Source organism: Physeter macrocephalus, chromosome 18 (assembly GCF_002837175.3).
Source record: "Physeter macrocephalus isolate SW-GA chromosome 18, ASM283717v5, whole genome shotgun sequence".
Classification (NCBI taxonomy): Eukaryota; Metazoa; Chordata; class Mammalia; order Artiodactyla; family Physeteridae; genus Physeter; species Physeter macrocephalus.
The window spans coordinates 65,408,505-65,431,901 of NC_041231.1; the positions used below are offsets into that span (position 1 = coordinate 65,408,505).

Genomic DNA, 23,397 nt, shown 5'->3' on the forward strand with positions numbered 1-23,397 from the left:
AATACCTGTTGGATCAAGTTTTTCTCTGCAGGTAGTAACGTAGATTAATTTGTAGATTCTGCTTTGATCCATTTGAACTTGGAAAAACATGTGCTTAAGTTGTTTGAACAGATCTGATTAGTAAAGTGGAATGGAGAATTTTCAACATTGAGACGTTTTGGAATGAAAAAAAATGAGATGCTTGGGTTAAATCCGACTTTTCCATCTGTTAACCTCTTTGAAACTCAATTTCCCTATATGTAAAATGGGAAAAATATACTCCTCTTACAAGTGAGAGTTAGGAGGATTAAGTGAAACAGCACTTGTAAAGTGCTTGGCACATAGTAGGTTCTTAATCTGTGTTAGTTTTCTTCCTTCCTAATGGTTTAATGTTTTCTGTTCCGTTTAGATATCTGATATCCATGTTACTGGTGAGTCAGAAGACATGTCTGCAAAAGAGAGATTGTTACTGTGGACACAGCAGGCCACAGAGGGTTATGCGGGGATTCGGTGTGAAAATTTCACCACCTGCTGGAGAGACGGAAAACTATTTAATGCCATCATTCATAAATACAGGTATGGAATTTGTTGGGTATTTTCCCCCCTTTGACAGATCTGAGAAGTGTTTCTTTCATTTCCAAATTTTAAAATAACCTTTTATTATTAGACAAGCACTGAATGTGTATGGCAGAACGTTAGAAATACAGACAAGTGAAAAAAAATCACATTTCCACTACCCAGAGGTCGTCACTCAGATACACAGAGCTATGGTGTGTCTTTGGATTTTGTCAGTGACTTAGTGGAGAGTAAGCTCTGATGCGTAGAATCTGTAGGTGGAGGACCAAGATTGTGTATGTAGAGAACTGATGATTAGTGAGGTCAAGGTTCAGACTAAGCCTCACAAGTTTCCATATCATAGCCTCCTCATCTAGTTACTCTAGTGAGTAGCTGGGTTTAACGATGGCCAACTTCGGGGTGGTAAACAGTTTCCCGGTGAGAATCGTTAACCCCAAGATCTGAGTTAACACTGACATAGCACCTACGAAGTGCCAGGTGCTGTCCTAAGCAATTTACATATGTTCATTCACTCAGGCCACACAGCATCCCTAAGGGAATCTTGTCCTCCCTGAGTTACAGACAGAAACTAAGACCAGAGTAAATACTTGCTTCAGGTCACAAAACCATCGAGTGCCGGGCTTGGGATTCAAACCCAGGTACTTGCCTGTGGAGTCCACACTCCTATTGCCTTATAAGAAATGAAATCCCTGGAAATTCTTTATTGAAAATGATGTATTGATCTCCGTTATTTTTCTTAGTTTTGCAAGGATTATGTCATGTCGTTGAAGAACTGAATATCTTCCTAAATAGAGTAACTCACTAAACTGACAAACTTATTTGATTGCAATAAAAATAATAATTAGGCAGAATAGTTCATATTTCGATAACTTTCTGCATGTGAGGCATTCTGTTAAATGCTTTCCTTATGTTATCTCACTCATCTTCCAGAGTCCCATAAAGCAGGAGCTGCTGTCACCCACTTTTATAGATGGGGAACTTCAGGTTAGCCAGGGTCACACTGCCACCAGGTTGCAGAGCTAGGTTCTCACCCAGTCTGTTTGCCTGGAACCCCATCTCTCCCTTTCTCTTTCTTCCTTTCCTTTCTCTCCCCTTTCTCCCCATTCTTTTTTATTTTGGAGACTTTGACATCTATAGAACTGTACTGAGTCTCCCATGGGTCCACACCCAAGAGTCCCCTTTAAACGCTGTCATAGTCTGCTTCCTTTACGGCACAACATTTCAGTAGAGGTAGGTGTAGATTGCTGAGTTAAAAAGAAAAACCTGTGCTTGCCCAGAGTAAAGTGCCAGGTCTCCCTGAGGGACACGGTGCCAAGAGGGTTTCATGGTCACAGACAGTGTGATGATCACACTGTGTCCCGTGTGACTTAGAACACAGGCCGTTGGAAGTCTTACCTGTTCTGTACCTGGGGTGGAAAGGTCTTCTTAGCCTTTGAATGACAGTATTTGGATTGTTACACCAAAGGATGTGTGTCACGATGCATTTTGAGGAAGTTTTTTAGCTTAGAAGCGAAACATTTAGAAGCCAGCTATTCTTCTAAAATAATTGACTTTTAAAAACAACTGGTCTCCAGGCATTGTCTCTTCAATACTTAGGAAGGATTATGAGTACCAATTGGTATATACCTGCTGTGCGTTTTTATACTTAAATAAGTCACTGCTGTGTCAAAGATCCTAAAATTTCCTGTTTAATGTTACAGAGCTCATGTTGCTTTAGGAGAAGATTTGGATCTTGTGAAAGTGATTTGTTTTGAACTTTTATTTTGACAGAGTGATCATTTTAGAACATTGCTTAGCTTTAACTTTATTTTTAATGGAAGTATAGTTGATTAACAATGTTGTGTTAGTTTTAGGTGTACAGAAAAGTGATTCAGCGGCATATGTATCTATTCTTTTTCAGATTCTTTTCCCTTATAGGGAAAAGAAATATTATGAAATATTGTGTAGAATTTTGTGTACTGTCTATTTTGTATATAGTAGTATGTTTAGCTTTAACTTTGAACTTGGATTTCCTAGTGTGCTTTGTTTTCCCTTGTTGGAGTTCCTGGTAAAAATACTGAATATCAGGTTTAAATACTTCGAAGATTTCTTTGTTGCTGAAGTTTTGTTAAGTTACCCTATGCCTAGAATTACTGTGGTTTCTTTTATTGGAAGAAATCTTTCATCTGTAGAACTGTATCTTTTGTAAGTCCTTGGGCCTTTCTTTTTACTTAAAAAACAAATGAGTACTTTTTTTTCCTAGTATGTGTAAGAATTAAGCAGGTGGCATTGAGCTCCACATGGTTTTCTTTGTTGAGAGCCTTGTTTTACTCTAGAAACAAAGAAGACAAAGTTATGAACAATTATGAAATCACTGTTAGCAGATTTTTGGCTATTGAGTGGTACTAATCACATTTAGAGAGTAGTGTTTTACTTAACAGTTGTTTTTACTTGATAATTATTCTCTTAAATTTTGTAATGTATTTATTTGGATTCACTCTGGAAACATACCCACTTCATTGGGCTTTTTGGATTTTTTCAGATAAAAAGTTTTATTATTTATATGAATTTTACTTGACTTCTGTAATAAAAATCATCTGAGGTGGCACATGGGTTTGGTTTCTACTCAGATGCCAAGTCTAACCATATAGGATACTTTGTTGAGAATGCCCTTAAGAGGGAAGGAGGGCTTCACAGGAAACAACCTTGTGATTGGGGCAGTGGATGGAAAGAGGGTTATGGTACCCCGATGTGACAAGGTCACCTGCAGTAGATAGAGTGTGAGAGATTTCTCTAGAGATGAGAAGGAAAATAGTGTTTATCATTTAAGAGTAAACCAGTATTATTTGTAATAACTGATTTAGTAAGGTTTTTGTGTACAGTTGTCCCCTGGTATCTGCTGGGGGGGGTTGGCTTTAGTACCCCTGCAGATAACAAAATCTGTGGATGCTCAAGTCCCCTATGTAGCATGGTGTAGTGTTTGCATATAACCTCACACATCCTCCGTATACTTTAAATCATCTCTAGGTTACTTCTAATACCTAATACAATGGAAATGCTATGTACATAGTTGCCAGCACACAGCAAATTCAAGTTTTGCTTTTTGGAACTTTCTGGAATTTTTTTTCAAATATTTTTGATCTGTGGTTAGTTGAATTTGAGGTTGAGGAAACCGTAGATACAGAGGGCCAACTGCACTTAGTATCTTCTAAGATTTAGAATTAAGATCTGAAATGGGAAGGTAATAGCATCCTTCAGATTCTGTATTGATGTGAATACTGTCAACAGTTGTGAGTCAAGCACATTAATTTGGATAGTCTAGCATATTTCTGTTAGTGTCCCCCCATAGATTTTGACTTTTGAAAGTGGAGAGCGTGTTTTTTAACCCCAGTAAGCAGCACTTTACTAACAGTTTACTAACTTTTATTCTAAAAGTTCCATGGAAGCTTAATTTTCTAAAATTCTGTTTTTCGAAAGAACTATTATATGAAATAAAAATGAAAAGAAATTTTCATAAAACTGATTTATAGATGTTAGGCACTAAGAATGTTCCATGGAGGTGAAAAGAAAGTAACTGTCACATAGCAGGTACCCAGAAAATAGATGCAGGATGTTGACCAGGTATTAGTTCCTTTCCTGCCTGTTTTTAATATATGGTAGCTTCTAAAATTATCACAGTCCTGTGAAATAGATGGCACTATTGCCATTGTTATCAATTTGTTATCAAATTCTTAAATTATTAAACTGAGGCTCAAAAGGTAACTCATATGCTCCATATCACGTACACTTTCAAATAATGGACATGATTGCTCTGGATTCTCAAGTCCTCGTATACTTCCGTGTAAATACTTAGGTAATTTCTGTAGGCAGACTACATATCAAGAAATGGAACTTTTGGCCAGAGAAGCTGTGGCTGAGGGTCTTCTCTGGAATGAAGAATGCTGACATCTTCCATTTATTGGGGGTTTTAGTTCTGTAAAGAGCTCAAAGATATTGATATGTGTATCCCTTGAGGCGGAACCAGGACCCTGCCCCAGGGCTGGTCCTCTCTTGTCCCTGCATCTACCTCCCTTCCCTGATTGGCAGCTGTTCGAATCTGCCCTTTGGGACTCAGGGAAGATCATGGAGGCTGGAGTCTGTTCCCTACAGACAAGAGACGCGGGACAGAAAGGCTTCCGTGCCCAGGAGCCCCACAGGGTCCTGCTCGGCTTCAATAGTAAGGATGATAAAGTAATATGATTTAGTAGACGAGATTACAAGGAATGGTCTGTGGGTTCTATTTAAATAGGTCACTGATAAATACATTGTTTTTATATTACTTCTGTCTTTGGAAATTCTGTTCCTAATTCCTTCTAGGCACGTTCATTTGTGATATTCAGTTTTCCATGCAAAGGGTTCAAATAATAAAAATACCATATATCTATACTAGTTTCTGCTTGTTTTGTTTATATAGTTTAAATTTTCTTTAAAGCATATTAAGACCTTTTCACCAAAAACCACAACTGGTAAGACATCTTAGGTAAATAAGCCTCACTGTTGCTCTTCACCTTACTTTTCATTTGAAAGAATAACAAAGCAGACTTGGATTTGATGGACTTAGATGACAAGGATGTCACAAGAGCATTTGATGAGTAAGGAGCTTAAAAGCGAGAGAGGGTGAAGTAGAATTAACTGAGAGCCAATAGCCAGGGGATTCTAGGAGTATCCTCTAGACACCAGTCGATTGGCAAGTCACCAGGAGTTAAGACAGACACAGAGGAGTGAAATTCCTGACAGTAGCACACGTTTTTGAGAGGCAGGTGTTAACAGTAGAGGGTTCAACTGAGACTTCTGTGATCTCAAGTATGCTCATACACACAGGAAAATGGACTTTTTCCTTCCTGAGAAATAAAGCTCTGATTTCCAGCTTGAATTCAGCCCCCAACTTGTCTGACTTTATCAGTCCCTGCCCTGGAACACTGATGAAAGCCAAGTTCCAACTCAGCAGCGCCCAGCATCACTCAGCGTGAAAACATTTCTGTCCGACAGGCAGAGACAAGAATGGGCACCCAAGGGCCAGAACAGAGAGCACAGACTGTGCAGTGGGGCCAGGCGAGCCTCAGGTGGCCACACGTCAAGATACTAATAAGTATGTCAGGACTGAAATGCTGGGGGTGTTTTGTAGAGAAATTATTTCAGCTCACTAGTTTCTGCTTGTCCTCTTCTTGTTCTTGATTTATCCCATTCGTTTATTTAACTCTCCTTTTCAAGCCCCTGGCATTCTTTTCACAAGCATGTTTTAAATCTATTACCCAAGTAAGACAACATTTTTGGAACAGGCTGTGTTTTAGAAGCATGCCATTTAAATACTCTCTAATTAGGCAGCCAGGAATTTTTCACTTGTCTGAGTGTGCAGTTGGGTAGCAATGATTTTGTTCATTGTCTTCATTTGGAATTAGAATTTAATGGGACCATCCTACAGCATTCTATTAAATCTTTAAAGATGCTGTAATTGGGAAGGTTAGGCTGTGAGGTTGTGGTCAGAGTCATCTTCTTTAATAGGACCTGGAGGCTGTGATTCAGCCTCATACCTGGATTCAGTCACACCTTACAAGCTATACTGGATTGGACTGGTTTAATACTGGGAGGAGGCCCTTTAGGGTTTGAAATGTTCCCATAGGAAGTTGGATGAGTGTTGACTGGGGATTTTTTCTCTCTCAGAACCTGGTCTGCCCTCAGGCTGCAGAACCCAGAGGTACGAGGGTGTGTGTGTATGTGTGTGTGTGTGTGTGTGTGTGTGTGTGTGTGTACACAGGTAAGGTTTGTATGGCCATGGGCTAGACACAGACAGAGCCTTGATTATTGTTCATTTTTTAAAAAGTCACAAACATTTCAGTTTGTGAGGCAAAATCAAATTGCTTATTTACCTTACCAAATAAACTTAAAACACTTGAACTCTGAGGGCATACGGGGGTGACTTGTAAGCATTATCACATTTTAAAATCCGTAGGGAGCTCACATGCATGGCTGGTAATGCGTCTGTATACGCGAGAGGCATGTGAGTTAGTGTTCATATCCGGTGACTGTTTTTAGTATTCTGTGTATTTTTACATGCAGTTTTGGGACTACAGTTTAGCATGTAAGTATTTAGAAGAAATATCTGGTTATATTACCTTCTTTTTGTGTTTCTGGCCCTCTTGCCCTGATTAATTTACAGAAATTCTCTATCATACTGAGCCTTCCATTATTCTATGAAATAGTTCCTTGTAGATAGGAAGGCATAGCCCCAGTTCTCCTAGTTGCATTTTTTAGTCAGAAACTTAAAAAGTGACCCAGGCATAATAGGAAGATGGCTCACCTGGCCAGCCTCACCATGAAAGTTTGATAAATTTTGTAGCAGTTTCCACACTAGGCATTCCTTGCCACAGTCCTACTTTTTCTTATATCTGTGCTGGAAAACAAAAGCAAAAGCAACCAATAACAACAACCAAAAAGCAAACATTAGCATCATAAAACATTCCAATAGAATAAGAGGCTATGCATTGAAATGTGATTTCTTTCTCCAGATTCTCAGACCCTTACCCCAGAGGCAACTGTTAAGTTTCTTTCCTATTCTTCCAGAAATTTTCTATGCATATACAAACACCTATTTTTCTTTTTGGCGGGGCAGTGGTGGTGATCTGTTTTACTGAGGTGTAATTTACATTACCACCTAATCTTTAATATGTTTATAATCTTTTCTAAAACACAAATGAGAGAATAGCATATGTTATTTCACCTTTTTCCTTTTTCCCCTTAATTTATTTTTGCACATCATTTTATATCAGCAAAAATAGCTTTACCTTATTCTTTTAAATGCGCATAGTATTCTATTGTATGGATGTAACAGAATTTATTTAATGGTGCTCATTCATGGACATTGTATTTTTTGCTATTAAAAAATACTGTACTGAACTTGGTATGTGTCCCTCTGCAGATGTGTGAATGCATCTGTAGGATAAGGTCCTGGAAGTTGGATTTGTGGGTCATTTAAAATGTTAAGACTTATGTCTGAATTGTCTACCAAAAGAGTTGCATTGATCTCTACCCCTTCTGTACTGTTTCCCCTACATGCTGCCTTTGAGAAAGAAACGTTTCCTTATTCATTGCATTCTAGCAGATCTAAACCCCTTTCCTTTTTAATTCTTCTTTTTAAATTTACCCCTTTATTCATAAATTAATTTTCTTCAGCTTTTAAACTTCGTACCAGAGCTGAAAGGGCAGGTCTGCCTGTCCCTCTGTTTGGTGTACAAACTGTTAGTCTAAACATGTATGTGTGTTAAGAATTTAAGGGTAAAAATGACCAAATAAGTGGGCACATTTCTGAGTGCTGTGATCATTTAAGAAGTCAGAATACTAGTGGGGAGGGAGGCCGGTGTCTTGAGATAACAGATGAGAACATGCCTGTCACGCCAGATTTAGGAAGCATGTAATAAATGTCAGTTTCCTTCCCTCCCTCCAGGCTGCTGCTGACCCACTAATAACAGGGCTGTGACTAGGAGGCTCGGGAGAAGATGGGCTTTGATTAAAGGCTCCCCTTACTGCGAACCTGATGCATTCTTCCTTCATCAGCTTCCCCTCAGCGTTCTCTGACCTTCTCCTACCCTGAGATTTCTCTTGCAGTGCAGGACCAGTGGCTGTGTGCTCTCCATCTCTTGTTCTCTGATAGGTCCCTGTGTTTTGTTGCAGCACCCCTTTTATTTTGGCTCATTGATAGATTCATATTCTCATGTTGTTCTCTGAAAGAAGTAGTTTGATATTTTCTCCCAGAGTAAATAAGTTGATTCATCCCACACAGACACCCCTTTTTTTTGTGGGGGAGGGTGGTATCTAGCCCCTAGATTTACTTACAGTTTACTCTCGTAAGGTCACTTAAATATAGGAACTGAAGGAGTTACTCTGTCAAAATCAATACTATTCTCTGTGTTTAGTAAAGTCTGTGAGGGTGTTATGGGGTTAATTGTTCTTTGTGAAGAAGTGAGAGTTATAATTCATTAGGTATCTTCTAATGTCTCGCGTTAGATTCTAATCTTGAAGTCCTAACAAAGCTTGCTGTGAATTATAGTGTTTCTTTTCTGTTTTTTAAAATTTCTTTTTTATACTGGACTGGAGCATAGTTGATTAACAATGTTGTGTTCCTTTCAGGTGTACAGCAAAGTGATTCAGTTACACATATACATGTTTCTGTTCTTTATAGCATTTCTCATTCTTTGCTTTCTGCCTTGTTGGTAGGAGAGAGTCACTTTGTAGGAAAAAAAAAAAAGAATATCGGAAGTAAATTCATACATCTCCTTTTGAGAAAAGGGAAAGTTACTTTTATAGCTTGTTGCTACTTTGGAGCTCTTGGCTTTGTTTCTTCAACAATATGTACCCAAATATGAGCATAAGGGACTGTCTATACCCAGTTACACAGCTGTGGGTGGGTCTCCTGCACATTTGTTGTTATTTGCTGGGGGAGGGGAAGGACCATATTACAGGTCTTTTTTCTTTCCCTCTTGAGGGGAGGGGGCCAAGGTGAGATGCTTTTTCCCACCAATAAGAACAGTAAGAATATGCTAAGCCTAAACACGATTTAGTCCAAACAGTCATCTTCAGGAATTTGTTATGGTGACTGTCCTGCCATCATAGACTAAGTGAGGCATCATTAATGCATGTTTGTGTTGTGTGATGTATCTGAGAGCGGATGGAAGTGACACGGGTGGCTTCGTGCATCTGTGTGTGAGTTGGTGTGCTGTGTGCTGAGCACAGAGGTTGGGCTAAGACTGATGTCTAGGTGAATGGAGTGGGCTTCTCCCTCCCTCCCTCCCTCCCCCCTTCCTTCCTTCCTTCCTTCCTTCCTTCCCTCCCTGCATCCCTTTCAGCTCCTTCCATGCTGCTGAGTACACACCAGTTTCCCAGCAAAGCCTGACCTGTCTGAGCCCAGCTCTCTGCTTACTCTGTGCCTGTACCCAGCAAATGAAGCACAGTGGAGAAAGTCCAACTTCAGGGTGGATTCCCAGCCCATGGTTCTGCTCAGCCATCGCTTCTATACATGTTAATTCACCCCTTCTCTCCCTCACACCCTCTGTCCTTCCTCACTCCTGCTTTCAGAGGATTTTGAGGCCAGAAGGTGGAAAGTCTTTCTTTTGGTTCCCAAAGGTACAAACTTACCTTCCTCTACATCCATCTCGCCATCTCTTCCCCGGTTTGATGGGCGTCCTCCCTCCACCTGTCCAGGGCTGTCCCCTCCTCCCCTGCTCTGGACCCCATCCCAACTGTTGCCTCAGAAACCTTCTTTCTCCTTCTAGTAAACTTTTCTCTCTCAACAGATCTTTCTCACGGGATTTTAAGCCTGCTGAAGCCTCTTCATTAATAAAACAATAAAAAAAAAACCTCTCTCAACCCCATGCTTTTTTCCATCTACTGCCATAGACCATTTCTTTCCTTAAAGGGAAGACTTCTCAAAAGAATTGTCCACACCCTCTGTTTTCATTTCTTCACCCCATACTTATTCTTAAACCCACGTGAATCTGGCTTCTGGCCCCCAAATCCACCAAAACCACTTCTTCTAGGGTCATGAGTGATTTCAGGATAAATGTGGGTATCCAGGACACATTTTCCAGGCCTCATCTTATTTGTCAGTATTTGACCCTACTGACTGCAGGCATCTTTTCTTCACGAAATGCTCCTTTTCTTTTCTGGCCCCACCCTGCCCTGCTTTTCCTCCGTTTCCTGGACCGTTCCTGCTCAGGGCCCTTTCCACACTCGGACTGTCTCGCAGGCTGGTGGACATGGGAGTTCTTCAAGGTTGCCTGTCTGCCTTTCTCTTCTCTCTGTGTTGACTCTCGTCCGTACCTACACCCCTGGCTCTATGCATTTGACCTTCTGTCTCCCAGGCTGTCTACTTCTCCCCACTGCTGCCACATTCTTTTGCAAGTCACCCTGGCCTCTCCCTGGATTCTCTGGGAGTACCTTCACCCTTTTACATTTCTTCTCTGTCTGACCTCAGAGCTGAAAGCTTAATCTCTTAATCCTCCTTAATGCATTTTAATAGTTTTCCATAGTTCTTGGGAAAACGTTCAAAATCCCTTAAGAAGTTCATGAGATTCTGCATCATCTTGGATCCTGCCATTCATCCAGCCTCGTCTCTCCCCGTGTCCCCCCGCTGCTTGCTGGCTTGTGGCCAGAGCACTGGTCCCCTTGTACGTGCGCTTCCTCTAACACAGCGCACATGTGTGCTTTTGCCTCCTGCCTGGCACTCTTCCACCAGGTTTTCTCCTGGTTTCCCCCCAGCTCCCTTCAGAGCTCTGAGCTCTCCATACACAGAGTCCAATATTCTTTAAAAATTTTTTTAAGTTTTGTTGAAGTATGGTTGATTTATAATATTTTGTTAATTTCTGCTGTACAGCAAAGTGATTATTCATATATATATATATTCTTTTCCATTTTGGTTTATCACAGGATATTGAATATAGTTCCCTGTGCTATACAATAGGACCTTGTTGTTTATCCATCCTGTATATACTAGTTTGTGTCGAAGAATGTGCAGAAGACCTAAATAGATATTTCTCCAAGGAAGACATACAGATGGCCAGTAGGCACATGAAGACATGTTCAAAATTGCTAATTATTAGAGAAATGAAATCAGAGTCCTGTATTCTTAATGCCTTACTGCCAGGCACATAGTAGATGCTTATTAAATATTGAGTGAATGGATGAACTCCTAGTTTGTTGCCTGGGAAGGATTATTTATAATTAGCATACCAAAGCACCACATTCTGCTTCTCTGATTACATTGTGTTACATTGTTTGTATGCCCATAGATAACTTTTTAATCACTTCTGTACATTGCTCTGTATACTTAGTTCCCCAAGTACTTTCATATGGATCTTCTCTTGAGACTTTGGGCAAATCAGTGGGGTTTTTCAAACCATATGGCAGCAGCAGCCCCCAACACCCTCCCTCCACCCCGTACACATTTTTTGTAGACGGGAAATGTGACACACGTGTCTGGATGTGTGTTCAAAGTCAAAGCAAGTTAGGACTAAATCACAGGACACCTGAATCACAGCCCTTTGACTTTTTTCCACCTCAGTATAGCCTTTTTCTCTCAAATATGTAAAAATTTGTCTTTAATAATTTTTGGAAACTTTAAAAAACTGTGGTAAAATATACAGTCAGCCCTCAGTATCCATAGGTAATGGTATCTGCAGATTCAACCAACCAGGGATCAAAAATACTATACGATCTGGAGCTGGTTGTATCCACTTATGCAGAACTGCCTGTACGAGGTGGCTTGTAAAGGACTTGAGCATCCGTGGACTTGGGTGTCCTTGTGGGTCCTGGAACTGATCCACCGTGGATACTGAGGGACCATGGTATGTAACGTAAAATTGGCCATCTTAACTATTTTTAAGTGTATAGTTCACTGGTATTAAATACATTCACAATATTGTACAACCATCACCACCATCCGTCTCCAGAACTATTTTCATCTTGCAAAACTGAAACTCTGTGCTCATTAAATAGTAACCCCCCCTCTCCCTAGACCCTGGCAACCACCATTCTACTTTCTATTTTTTTTCCAGCTAAGAAAGAAAATTATTGCTCAGTGTCCTTTCAGATGATCAGATATCTCAAACCACAAGGTTTATTTCAGTGGTTTTGATTTTATTTTTAAAACAATCTGTTATGAATCATGGACATAGAGAACAGACTGGTGGTTGCCAAGGCAAAGGGGGTTGGGGGAGGGATGGGGTGAGAGGTTGCGGGAGGGATGGGGTGAGAGGTTGGGGTTAGCAGATGTAAGCTTTTATATATAGGATGGATAAACAAAAAGGTCCTACTGTATAGCACAGGGAACTATATTCAATATCCTATTATATTCTGTAATGGAAATGGAAATACATATATATAAAATAATATATATGTATAACTGAGTCACTTTGCTGCACAGCAGAAATTAACACAACATTGTAAATCAACTATACTTCAATAAAAAAATAAAAATTAAAAATTAAAAAATCTGTTACCAAATGGTATCTTTTCCCGACGTCATCATTTTATAGTGTCTTCCAAAGTTAGACCAGCATGAAACACGCGCCTCCGCCACTCCAGGCCTAAGTGTGTTCTTTACCTCTAGATTTAAACTGTAAAAATCAACACTGGAAAAGAATGCAAAGGTTCGCTGTCTCCTGGTTGAGGGTATAAGGCATGTTTGTGATTGTCCTGTTTGTCTTGTTATATCTGATATTATTGAGGATTTTTTTTCCAGTACAAAATGTTAATAATTTTGAAAGGAAAGATTAGAGACAAGGGGAATTCTAAGGTGGTTTAGTTCCCAACTTCCCTGATAAGATTCACCTGGGGGAGGGGGAGAACCTTGTTAAAATAGAGATGACCGGGCCTTCTGCAGTCTGGATCAAACCATTCCAAGTGTGGGAAGCGTTCGTATATTCGATGAATACTGTTTTGTTAACAAGCTGGAACTACATCTTAATTCTTACAGTTTATTTTTCTGAGTATGCCAGTGTGCACACATACACTTTGTGGTGTTTCTTTCTGGGAATTACCATCATTATCGTTTTCCCCAGTAGCAGAAGCATGAATTCATCTGTATTTTCTTTATCCTGATTTTTCAGCTTCATATTGGATACGACTGTTTGATGAGTTCTCAGTGTATAATGCCAGCAGAGTGCAGCATTTTGGCTCGGGCTTTGCATGGAGACAGACCTGGATTCAAATACTGACTGCTCCTTGTCAGATTCTGCCCTTGCCCAAGTTATGTAACGTCCTTAAGCTTCAGTTTTTCCGTCTGTAAATTCAGGACAATAACACACCCTGTTGCTCAGTGTTGTCAAGGAGATTAAATGAAACAGTGCCTTTAAAGCCTGTAGTGCACTGCCTGCCACATAGTAGGTATCAATACATATGAATCCCTATTGTTGTTTTGTGACTGTTATTATTTTATAAGACATCCCAGCTGGGAACATGGCCAAAAGCTGAAGCTGAGTGCACATGAGAACATGAGAAGGGAGGATTCAGAACCCAGGAGCAGTAATTAGTGCTTTTGAAAATGTTTTAATTGATCCCTTGCATGTTGTTTTCGCCCCACGCCTATTTTCCAGATTGTTTTCAGTAGAGAAAAGCCCTTGGGAAACCTCAAAACCATGTGTATTTGTTTGGGTGATGGAGGAGCTGTGTTCATGTACTGGGCATTAGGCTGGATATTGAGGATAGAGACGTGGATAAAACATGGGTTCTGCCTTCAGGAAGCCCGCAGTCCACTGTGAGAGATGGACAAATGCATAGTTGCAACAAACTGTGGTAACTACAGAAATAAAGGTAGCACAGAGCACTGGGAACAGAGAAGAGCATTTCCTGGAGGAGTTGGTGGTGGCACCAAGTCTTGCAGGAGAATTTGAGTTGACCAGGTCGTGTCGTCTCATTGGGGTGAAGTGTGTAGTGGACATTTCCTGAGCAAAGGAGAGACGAGAAAAACCTGATGTTTTTGTTTTGTATTAATGGACTCTGCTTCTCTCCCTCATGTTTGTAAAAGGGAAATTTCTCCAACATAGGTTGAGGGTTCAGATCCTGGGTAGCCAAGATCTTAAGTCTATACTCACTCCATAAATGACTGCTGAGTGCCAACTGAGAGCCAATACAACCCAACAAACCCTATGAAATTTCTTTTTATATGTACCACATCTTTATCCATTCATCTGTCATGGACATTTAGGTTGTTTCCATATCTTGGCTACTGTAAATAGTGCTGCTATGAACATAGGGGTGCTTGTATCTTTTCTTTTTTCCTTTTTTTTTTAAGTGAAGTGTAGTTGATTTACAATGTTGTGTTAATTTCTTCTCTATTGCATCTGCTAATGGCAAACTCCCACTCCTACATTCTCCCACCCCCCACCCCCTTGGCAACCACCAGTCTGTTCTCTATGTCTATGAGTCTGTTTCTGTTTTGTAGATAGGTACATTTGTGTCCTATTTTAGATTCCACATGTAAGTGATATCATATGGTATTTGTCTTTCTATCTCTGACTTACTTCACTTAGTGTGATAATCTCTAGTTGCATCCATGTTGCTGCAAATGGCATTATTTCATTCTTTTTTATGGCTGAGCAATATTCCATTGTGTGTGTGTGTGTGTGTGTGTGTGTGTGTGTATCACATCTTCTTTATGCATTCATCTGTCAATGGATATTTAGGTTGTAACAAACTCTATGAATTTAAATCATTTTTTTCCATACTTTGGAAACAAATCCTGATTTGGACTTTGATTATTGATATTTCTTATATATGTCCTTTCAGCAGTTGTCACATTTTTGTGGATTTGGTAATCTTGTGTCTGCACTACTGTGTTCTTTTCTTAGCTAACTTTTATCAGTGCCCTCTCTAGTATGTTCCGATGGCGATTTCTAAGGACTTTCTTTCCAGGTATTTTGACTTTGCTTCACGTTCCTTGTAGTTGGGCTCATTGGTGTTCAACATGATAAAATATGGAAGCCTAATCTTCAGCCATTTGTGACACTAAGTCACATTTTCTCTCCGAATCATATCTAATTCTTATGTGAGCTAATATGTTAATAAAGTGTTTGAGGACTGCAAAGTTACTTGGGGTGTCTATACCAAAAAATCTCTTATAGAATTTTAATGTTCCACTAGTTTGGCTATCAGTGTAGGTGATGATATCTTTATATTTTATATACACACACACACACACACACACACACACACACACATATATCTCTCTCCAAATGCCTCTATATACATAAATACCATACATATATATGTATATATGCTTGTGGGTGTATATATATCTATTTTGTCCAGGGAGAATGCACTTTTAAGATGGGTGTTGTATGCAAGATAAGCATTACTTTTATCCAAAATTATTTTGCATTATGACAGTTACTGTTTCGTTTGGTACCTTTTTGTCCTGTATTTTTGGGAATAAATCAAAGACACTAAGCATGCATAGAAGTGGTTTGCAATTTTTGGCCTTTCTTTCAACTTCATCTTATGGCCTTATCTTGGTTTTATATTTCTAATTTAAAATGTATGTGACCATCTCTTGTTTTTATTTCTTTGTAAGCTGTTTTTACTCATTTAATGGGAAAAAGTTGGGATATAAATATGTTTTAAAAACTGCTATCCATGATGATCGAGTCATTTAGAAAAGATTACATTATCATAATACAAGTAAGAGTCACAATGACTTTTTTTCCATAAAAAGACTAGTATATATTATTTTAGTGGCAGAGGATTACATTATACGATTTTCAGTGGTCTTCAGTGAACAGGGAAATTACACTAGTTAACACTCAACTATCTAAACTAATACAGGAACTTCATTGCTCACAGCCTTTGCTTAGTCAAACCTCAGATGGGAATAAAATGTCCTGTAAAAGTGCCCCAAACGGGAGATGTTACAGTGAAATGGAACCTTTAAAATGAAAATAAAAATCTTCTGTAGGTGGAAAATAGTTGAAGTTTTTAAGGGTTATATGATCCCAGTGAGGCGATGGAGGAGAAAGAAAGGCAGGTCACAGCACATGTGACTTCTGGAAGCTCCAGACAAACAGAGGAAAAGCAGGATGGGAGACTGAAAAGGGACACCAGGGGAGGGTAGAATTATGACAACTTGGAAGCTGCTACTTTTTCATAGTAGTTTTTAAAAAGCATTTTCCTTCATTAAGATTTGTCTACTGCAGTCTTTCAGTGGAAGAAAACCATTGCAGCTTTTGTGCCATTAAAGGGTTAAATATCATGAAAAAAGAGTTGATTTACCCCAGATTGAGGCATTACACAGCTGCTTTTGTGCTGAAACAACTGTGTCATTCTGAAGGAGGTTTTATGTTTTGTTCTCTCAGTGGAGAACTAAATTCTTCAATGACTTTATTCATTCTCGGGGATTACTCAGTGTTTACTTTCTTTGCTAATGGCAGGCTTTGCATGGTAATGTGCCCTTTCTTGTAGGGAGATTTGGCAAACTCAGAAACGTTGGTTTTTTATTTCTTTAAAATGTCAGAACTTTGTGGACGCAAAACAATTTTTTGAACCTCAGAGGTTTGTTTTTGTAAGACTATCATCCATACCTGTTTAGTAATCTTGAAGTTGGAAGATTCTTCAAAATACTTCTGTGTGAATAAAAAGTGTTATTTTTAGGTATGTCATTTACCTCTGTTGTTGTCGATAGATTCATAGTTCGTATAATCGATATGGCTTCCCTTTTCAGTGATCTTATTGGTGGCAATGTGAAAAGAATTAAGGAATTTCCAAATAATTCCTGGGAAATAGGTAGGTAGGTAGTTACATTTCAAGGTTACGAACACTTCTCGACTTCCCTGGTGGTGCAGTGGTTAAGAATCTGCCTGCCAATGCAGGGGACACAGGTTCGATCCCTGGTTCTGAAAGATCCCACATGCCGTGGAGCAACTAAGCCCACGCGCCACAGTTACTGAACCTGTGCTCCAGAGCCCGCGAGCCGCAACTACTGAGCCCATGCGCCACAACTACTGAAGCCCGCGTGCCTAGAGCCCATGCTCCGCAACAAGAGAAGCCACCGCAGTGAGAAGCCCACGCAAAACAATGAAGGGTAGCCCCTGCTCGCCGCAACTAGAGAAAGCCCATGTGCAGCAATGAAGACCCAACGCCGCAAAAAAAAAAAAAAAAAAAAAAATCAAGGTTATGAACACTTCAGAGGACTATAAAACTGTGAGTAGATTTCTTTGGAGGTCTGCTTTCTCATCAGATAAAAATAAGAGTACAGATTGCTGTTTCCCTTCCTAAGATTAACGATATATTTTCCTCATGTAAACAGTCTTCTCATAGTGTTCAGAATAATTGTATTTCGTCCTCCCATACTACCTCTGAGCCCTCCCACTCTTTCTGCAGACCCTCAAAGGGTTATACTGAGAAAAGCAGATTGCCCTTGGAGGTTGGAAAGAGAGCCTTTCCTTAGATGTTGAGAAACAGGTTCTTAGAGATTTTAGAGGTGGGTGCCACTCTTTTTGAAGACTTTACTGTTTTCACATTTGTTTCTGCATTCTTTTAATGCTTTGGTTTTGAGAGGAAAGTTTCTTGACTCGCTTCTGGCGTTGAGTTAAGTTTCCAGCTACTGTGTTTTGTCACTTTGTATTCAAGGAATATTCAGGAAGTCTTTTCTTGTGTTATATGTAGATAGAGCCAGCCTCAATTATCCCTGTGGTTTAGAGCATAATGGAAGTCTCACAAATTAAAAAGAGGTGAAATCTGGGGTGTGTATGTGTGTAATGTGTGCTTGTGAAGATATAAGCTAATGCTTATTTTAGTCTTTCATTTATGATTCAATTTACTAACCAACCTACTTACCAATTTATTGGTAGATATTTATTGAGTGTCTACAATGTATATGCCACTCTTTATCTCAGCAGAAGGGTAAAATACAAAGGTTCATTAAAACCACATGGTTCTTGAAATCTTAGAGTTGACCAGTCGGGAGAAACAAGATGTGCCTGCACATTGAACAGTGAATTTAGAGGGCAAAGAAGTATGTGATTATTCCAGGTGCCAAATTAACTGGCACAGGCCCAAGACTATAAAGAGTTCAGCAAACAGAGGGGAAAAAAATGAGGGCTGGAAAGATGAGTGAAGGCACCACAGAGGAGATGGGGCTTGATCTCTGCTCCCAGGATGAGAAGAATTGTGGAATTTGTCAGTGACAGGAAAGGGCGTCCTGCGTGGGGGGGGTGCCCTGAGAATGACAGTGCACTGGGCATAAGCTCTTTGTGTCTGGGGAGAAACGCTGAGAAGTTGCTAGTTGGATTAGATGGATGCTTTGGAGGTAGTGGGGTTTAAATAGATTGAATGTGACACATATTCATATATTGGGTAGGCCAAAAGGTTTGTTGTTTTTTTCCATTAAGATGGCTCTAGTAGTGCTTAGTTGTCTTTAACTTCATTCGAAACAATTTTGTTAGCTTGTATTGTGACAGCTATCATATAAGCGTGCATTAAAAAAAAAACTTGTCAAAATTGGTGAATTTTTGTGTAGCAATTTTAATATTGAAGATGGAAGAAAACAGCATTTTTGGCATATTATGCTTTATTATTTCAAGAAAGGTAAAAACGCAACTGAAACGCAAAAAAAGATTTGTGTAGTGTATGGAGAAGGTGCTATGACTGATCGAATGTGTCAAAAGTGGTTTGTGAAGTTTCGTGCTGGAGATTTCTCACTGGACAATGCTCCACGGTCAGGTAGACCAGTTGAAGTTGATAGTGATCAAATCGAGACATTAATTGAGGACAATCAACCTTATACCACGCAGGAGGTAGCCGACATACTCAAAATATCCAAATCAAGCATTGAAAATTATTTGCACCAGCTTGGTTATGTTAATAGCTTTGATGTTTGGGTTCCACATAAGTTAAGTGAAAAAAACTTTCTTGACTGTATTTCCGCATGCGATTCTGTACTTAAACAAAATGAAAATGTTCCGTTTTTAAAACAAATTGTGATGGGTGATGAAAAGTGGATACTGTACAATGATATGGAACGGAAGAGAAATGAACCACCACCAACCCCGCCAAAGGCCGGTCTTCATGCAAAGAAGGTGATATTGTGTATATGGTAGGATTGGAAGGGAGTCCTTTATTATGAGCTCCTTCTGGACAAACCGAACAATTAATTCCAACAAGTGCTGCTCCCAGTTAGACCAACTGAAAGCAGCACTCGACGAAAAGTGTCCAGACTTAGTCAACAGAAAATGCATAATCTTCCATTAGGATAACGCAGGACTGCATGTTTCTTTGATGACCTGGCAAAAACTGTTACAGATTGGCTGGGAAGTTCTGATTCATCCACTGTATTTACCAGATATTGCATCTTCGGATTTCCATTTATTTCAGTCTTTACAAAATTCTCTTAGTGGAAAAAATGTCATTTCCCTGGAAGACTATAAGAGGCACCTGGAACAGTTCTTTGCTCAAAAAGATTAAAAGTTTTGGGAAGATGGAATTATGAAGTTGCCTGAAAAATGGCAGAAGGTATTAGAACAAAAGGGTGAAAATGTTGGTCAATAAAGTTCTTGTTGAAAATGAAAAGTGTGTCTTTTATTTTTACTTAAAACATGAAGGAACTTTTTGGCCAGCCCAATATATTCTGATTATGAGGAATTTGTAGATTTTGCTGAAAGTTTATACATTAAAATTGTTATATTTTCCTACATTTGCTTTTGGCACACAAAAGTTTCTGCGAGAAGCGAGTGTTGACTGAAAAATGTACAACCTAAAAGTTGAGAGTTATGTTTTATTCGGTGGACAAAACTGAGGACTTAATCCCGGGACACAGCATCTCGGATAGCTCTGAGGCACTGCTCTGAAGAGGCAAGTGGGGAGCGAGCAAGTGGGGAGCAACAAAGACCAGGGTGTTGGAACATCAGATGATTACTGTTAATTAAAGAAAAGCAGACATCTCAAGTTAAGGAATTTAGCGCTTTTCTGTGGGAAGATGCAAGAGTCTGGGCTTACTGAAATCATTCCTTTGATATGCACCTCAGCTGTCTGGGGCCAGTATCCTGCTTTTCTCATTCTGAGTCTTCTCAGGGTACATCATCAGGGGTGACTGCAGTGTCTAATGGTTTGATGGCGGGCATCCTGTTTCCTTCCCGAGTTCCCTTAGGACTAAAGGTCAGGGTGGCTGTAATGTGATGGCTTCAAGGCTGCAACATCCTTTGTTTACTGATATGGCAGGGGGCATTTTTAGTTCACATGAGCAGTGTTAAAGACTGGATGAAAAACTCTGTATTTCAACACAGGCTTCGTAATAATATTTGCAGGAGTTGTTACGTCAATAGGTACACATGTAAATTTCATGTTGAATTGGCAAGTGAAAAACACCATTAATATGGTGCATTTTTTCCTAGGCCGGACCTGATAGACATGAATACTGTTGCTGTTCAAAGCAACCTTGCAAATTTAGAGCACGCTTTCTATGTAGCAGAAAAAATCGGTGTTATAAGACTTCTGGATCCTGAAGGTGAGTGATTATTTTGGCCAGATGTCCACGGGCTGGAAAGTCTGATCCAAAGTAATTGATCAGCATTTTGAAATAATTCATGTTGCTGCTTTTAGATGTTGATGTCTCCTCACCTGATGAAAAATCAGTAATAACTTATGTATCATCTCTCTATGATGCATTTCCCAAAGTCCCTGAAGGTGGTGAAGGCATTGGTGCAAACGTGAGTATTGATTTTTCTATTCTGAAGCTGCTGACTCAGAATTGACTGAATACTCTGATAGGGCTTTTTACAGTTTTTTTAATATGACTTTTTAAAATTGAAATATAGTCGATTTACAATGTTGTGTTAATTTCTGCTGTACAACAAAGTGATTCAGTTTTTTATATATATATATATATATATATATATATATATATATATGTACAGACACACACACACATTCTTTTCTTTAATGTTATTCTCCATTATGGTTTATCATAGGATATTGAATATAGTTCTGCTAACTTCAACCTCCCACTCCACGCCTTCCCTCACCCCTCTCCCTTGGCAACCACAAGTCTGCTCTCTATGTCTGTGATTCAGTTTCTGTTTCATAGATAAGTTCATTTGTGTCATATTTTAGATACCACATATAAGTGATATCATACGGTATTTGTCTTTGTCTTTCTGACTTACTTCACTTAGTATGATAATCTCTAGGTCCATCCACATTGCTGCAAATGGCATTATTTCATGCTTTCTTACAGCTGAGTAATATTCCATTGCCTGTATACGTGTCACATCTTCTTTATCCATTCATCTGTCAGTGGACATTTAGGTTGTTTCCATGTCTTGGCTATTGTAAATAGTGCTGCTATAAACATTGGGGTGCATGTATCTTTTTGAATTAGAGTTTTGTCTGGATATACGCCCAGGCATGGGATTCCTGGGTTTTTTTTGTTTTTTTTTTTTACAGTTTCCTTTGCTGTGCAAAAGCTTTTAAGTTTCATTAGGTCCTATTTGTTGTTTTGTTTGTTTGTTTTCATTACTCTAGGAAATGGGAAAAAAAAGATCTTTATGTGATTTATGTCAAAGAGCGTTCTTCCTATGTTTTCCTCTGAGAGTTTTATAGTGTCTGGTCTTACATTTAGGTCTTTAATCCACTTTAAGTTTATTTTTGTGTATGGTATTAGGGAGTGTTCTAATCTCAGTCTTTTACATGGAGCTGTCCAGTTTTCCCAGCACCACTTATTAAAGAGACTGCTTTTTCTCCATTGTATATCCTTGCCTCCTTTGTCATAGATTAGGTGACCATAGGTGTGTGGGTTTATCTCTGGGCTTTCTATCCTGTTCCATTGATCTATATTTCTGGTTTTGAGCCAATACCACATTGTCTTGATTACTGTAGCTTTGTAGTATAGTCTGAAGTCAGGGAGTCTGATTCCTCCAGCTCCATTTCTTTCCCTCAAGATTGCTTTGGCTATTCGGGGTCTTTTTTGTCTCCATACAAATTTTAAGATTTTTTTGTTCTAGTTCTGTAAAAAATGCCATTGGTAATTTGATAGGGATGGCACTGAATCTGTAGATTGCTTTGGGTAGTATGGTCATTTTCACAATATTGATTCTTCCAATCCAAGAACATGATATATCTCTCCAACTATTTGTGTCACCTTTGATTTCTTTCACCAGTGTCTTATAGTTTTCTGAGTACAGGTCTTTTACCGCCTTAGGTAGGTTTATTCCTAGGTATTTTATTCTTTTTGTTGCAGTGGTGAACGGGATTGTTTCCTTAATTTCTCTTTCTGATCTTTCGTTGTTAGTGTACAGGAATGCAAGAGATTTCTGTGCATTAATTTTGTATCCTGCCACTTTACCAAATGCATTGATTAGCTCTAGTAGTTTTCTGGTGGCATCTTTAGGATTATCTATGTATAGTGTCATGTCATCTGCAAACAGTGACAGTTTTACTTCTTTTTTTCCAATTTGGATTCCTTTTATTTTTCTTCTCTGATTGTGTGGCTAGAACTTCCAAAACTATGTTGAATAATAGTGATAAGAGTGGACATCCTTGTCTTTTTTCTGATCTTAGAAGAAATTTCAGTTTTTCACCATTGGAAGTGATGTTTGCTGCGGGTTTGTCATATATGGCCTTTATTATGTTGAGGTAGGTTCCCTCTGTGCCCACTTTCTGGAGAGTTTATATCATAAATGGGTGTTGAATTTTGTCAAAAGCTTTGTCTGCATCTACTGAGATGATCATATGGTTTTTATTCTTCAATTTGTTAATATGGTGTATCACATTGATTGATTTGCATATATTGAAGAATTCTTGCATCCCCAGGATAAATCCCACTTGATCATGGTGTATGATCCTTTTAATGTGTTGTTGGATTCTGTTGGCTAGTATTTTGTTGAGGACTTTTGCATCTATATTCATCAGTGATATTGGTCTGTAATTTTCTTTTTTTGTAGTATTTTTGTCTGCTTTGGTATCAGGGGGATAGTGGCCTCATAGAATGATTTTGGCAGTGTTCCTTTAATGCAAGTTTTTGGAAGAGTTTGAGAAGGATGGGTGTTACCTCTTCTCTAAATGTTTGATGGAATTCACCTGTGAAGCCATCTGGTCCTGGACTTCTTGTTTGTTGGAAGATTTTTAATCACAGCTTCAATTTCATTACTTGTGATTTGTCTGTTCATATTTTCTGTTTCTTCTTGGTTCAGTCTTGGAAGGTTATACCTTTCTAAGAATTTGTCCATTTCTTCCAGGTTGCCCATTTTATTGGCACAGAGTTGCTCGTGGTAGTCTCTTATGATGCTTTGTATTTCTGCGGTGTCAGTTGTAACTTCTCCTTTTTCATTTCTAATTTTATTGATTTGG

General features: G+C 39.1%; 1 protein-coding gene across 4 annotated transcripts in view; it reads left to right on the top strand.

Annotated features, from left to right (window-relative positions):
• The window catches only part of DST (dystonin), a 512,931-nt gene that overhangs the window by 299,722 nt on the left and 189,812 nt on the right, over nucleotides 1-23,397 (top strand). For all 4 annotated transcript variants that reach the window (XM_055079784.1, XM_055079785.1, XM_024121802.2 and 1 more), the window contains 3 exons: nucleotides 389-555; nucleotides 20,445-20,557; nucleotides 20,653-20,759. In XM_055079784.1, coding sequence (XP_054935759.1) covers nucleotides 389-555; nucleotides 20,445-20,557; nucleotides 20,653-20,759 — 387 coding nt within the window. The remainder of the gene's footprint in view (nucleotides 1-388; nucleotides 556-20,444; nucleotides 20,558-20,652; nucleotides 20,760-23,397) is intronic.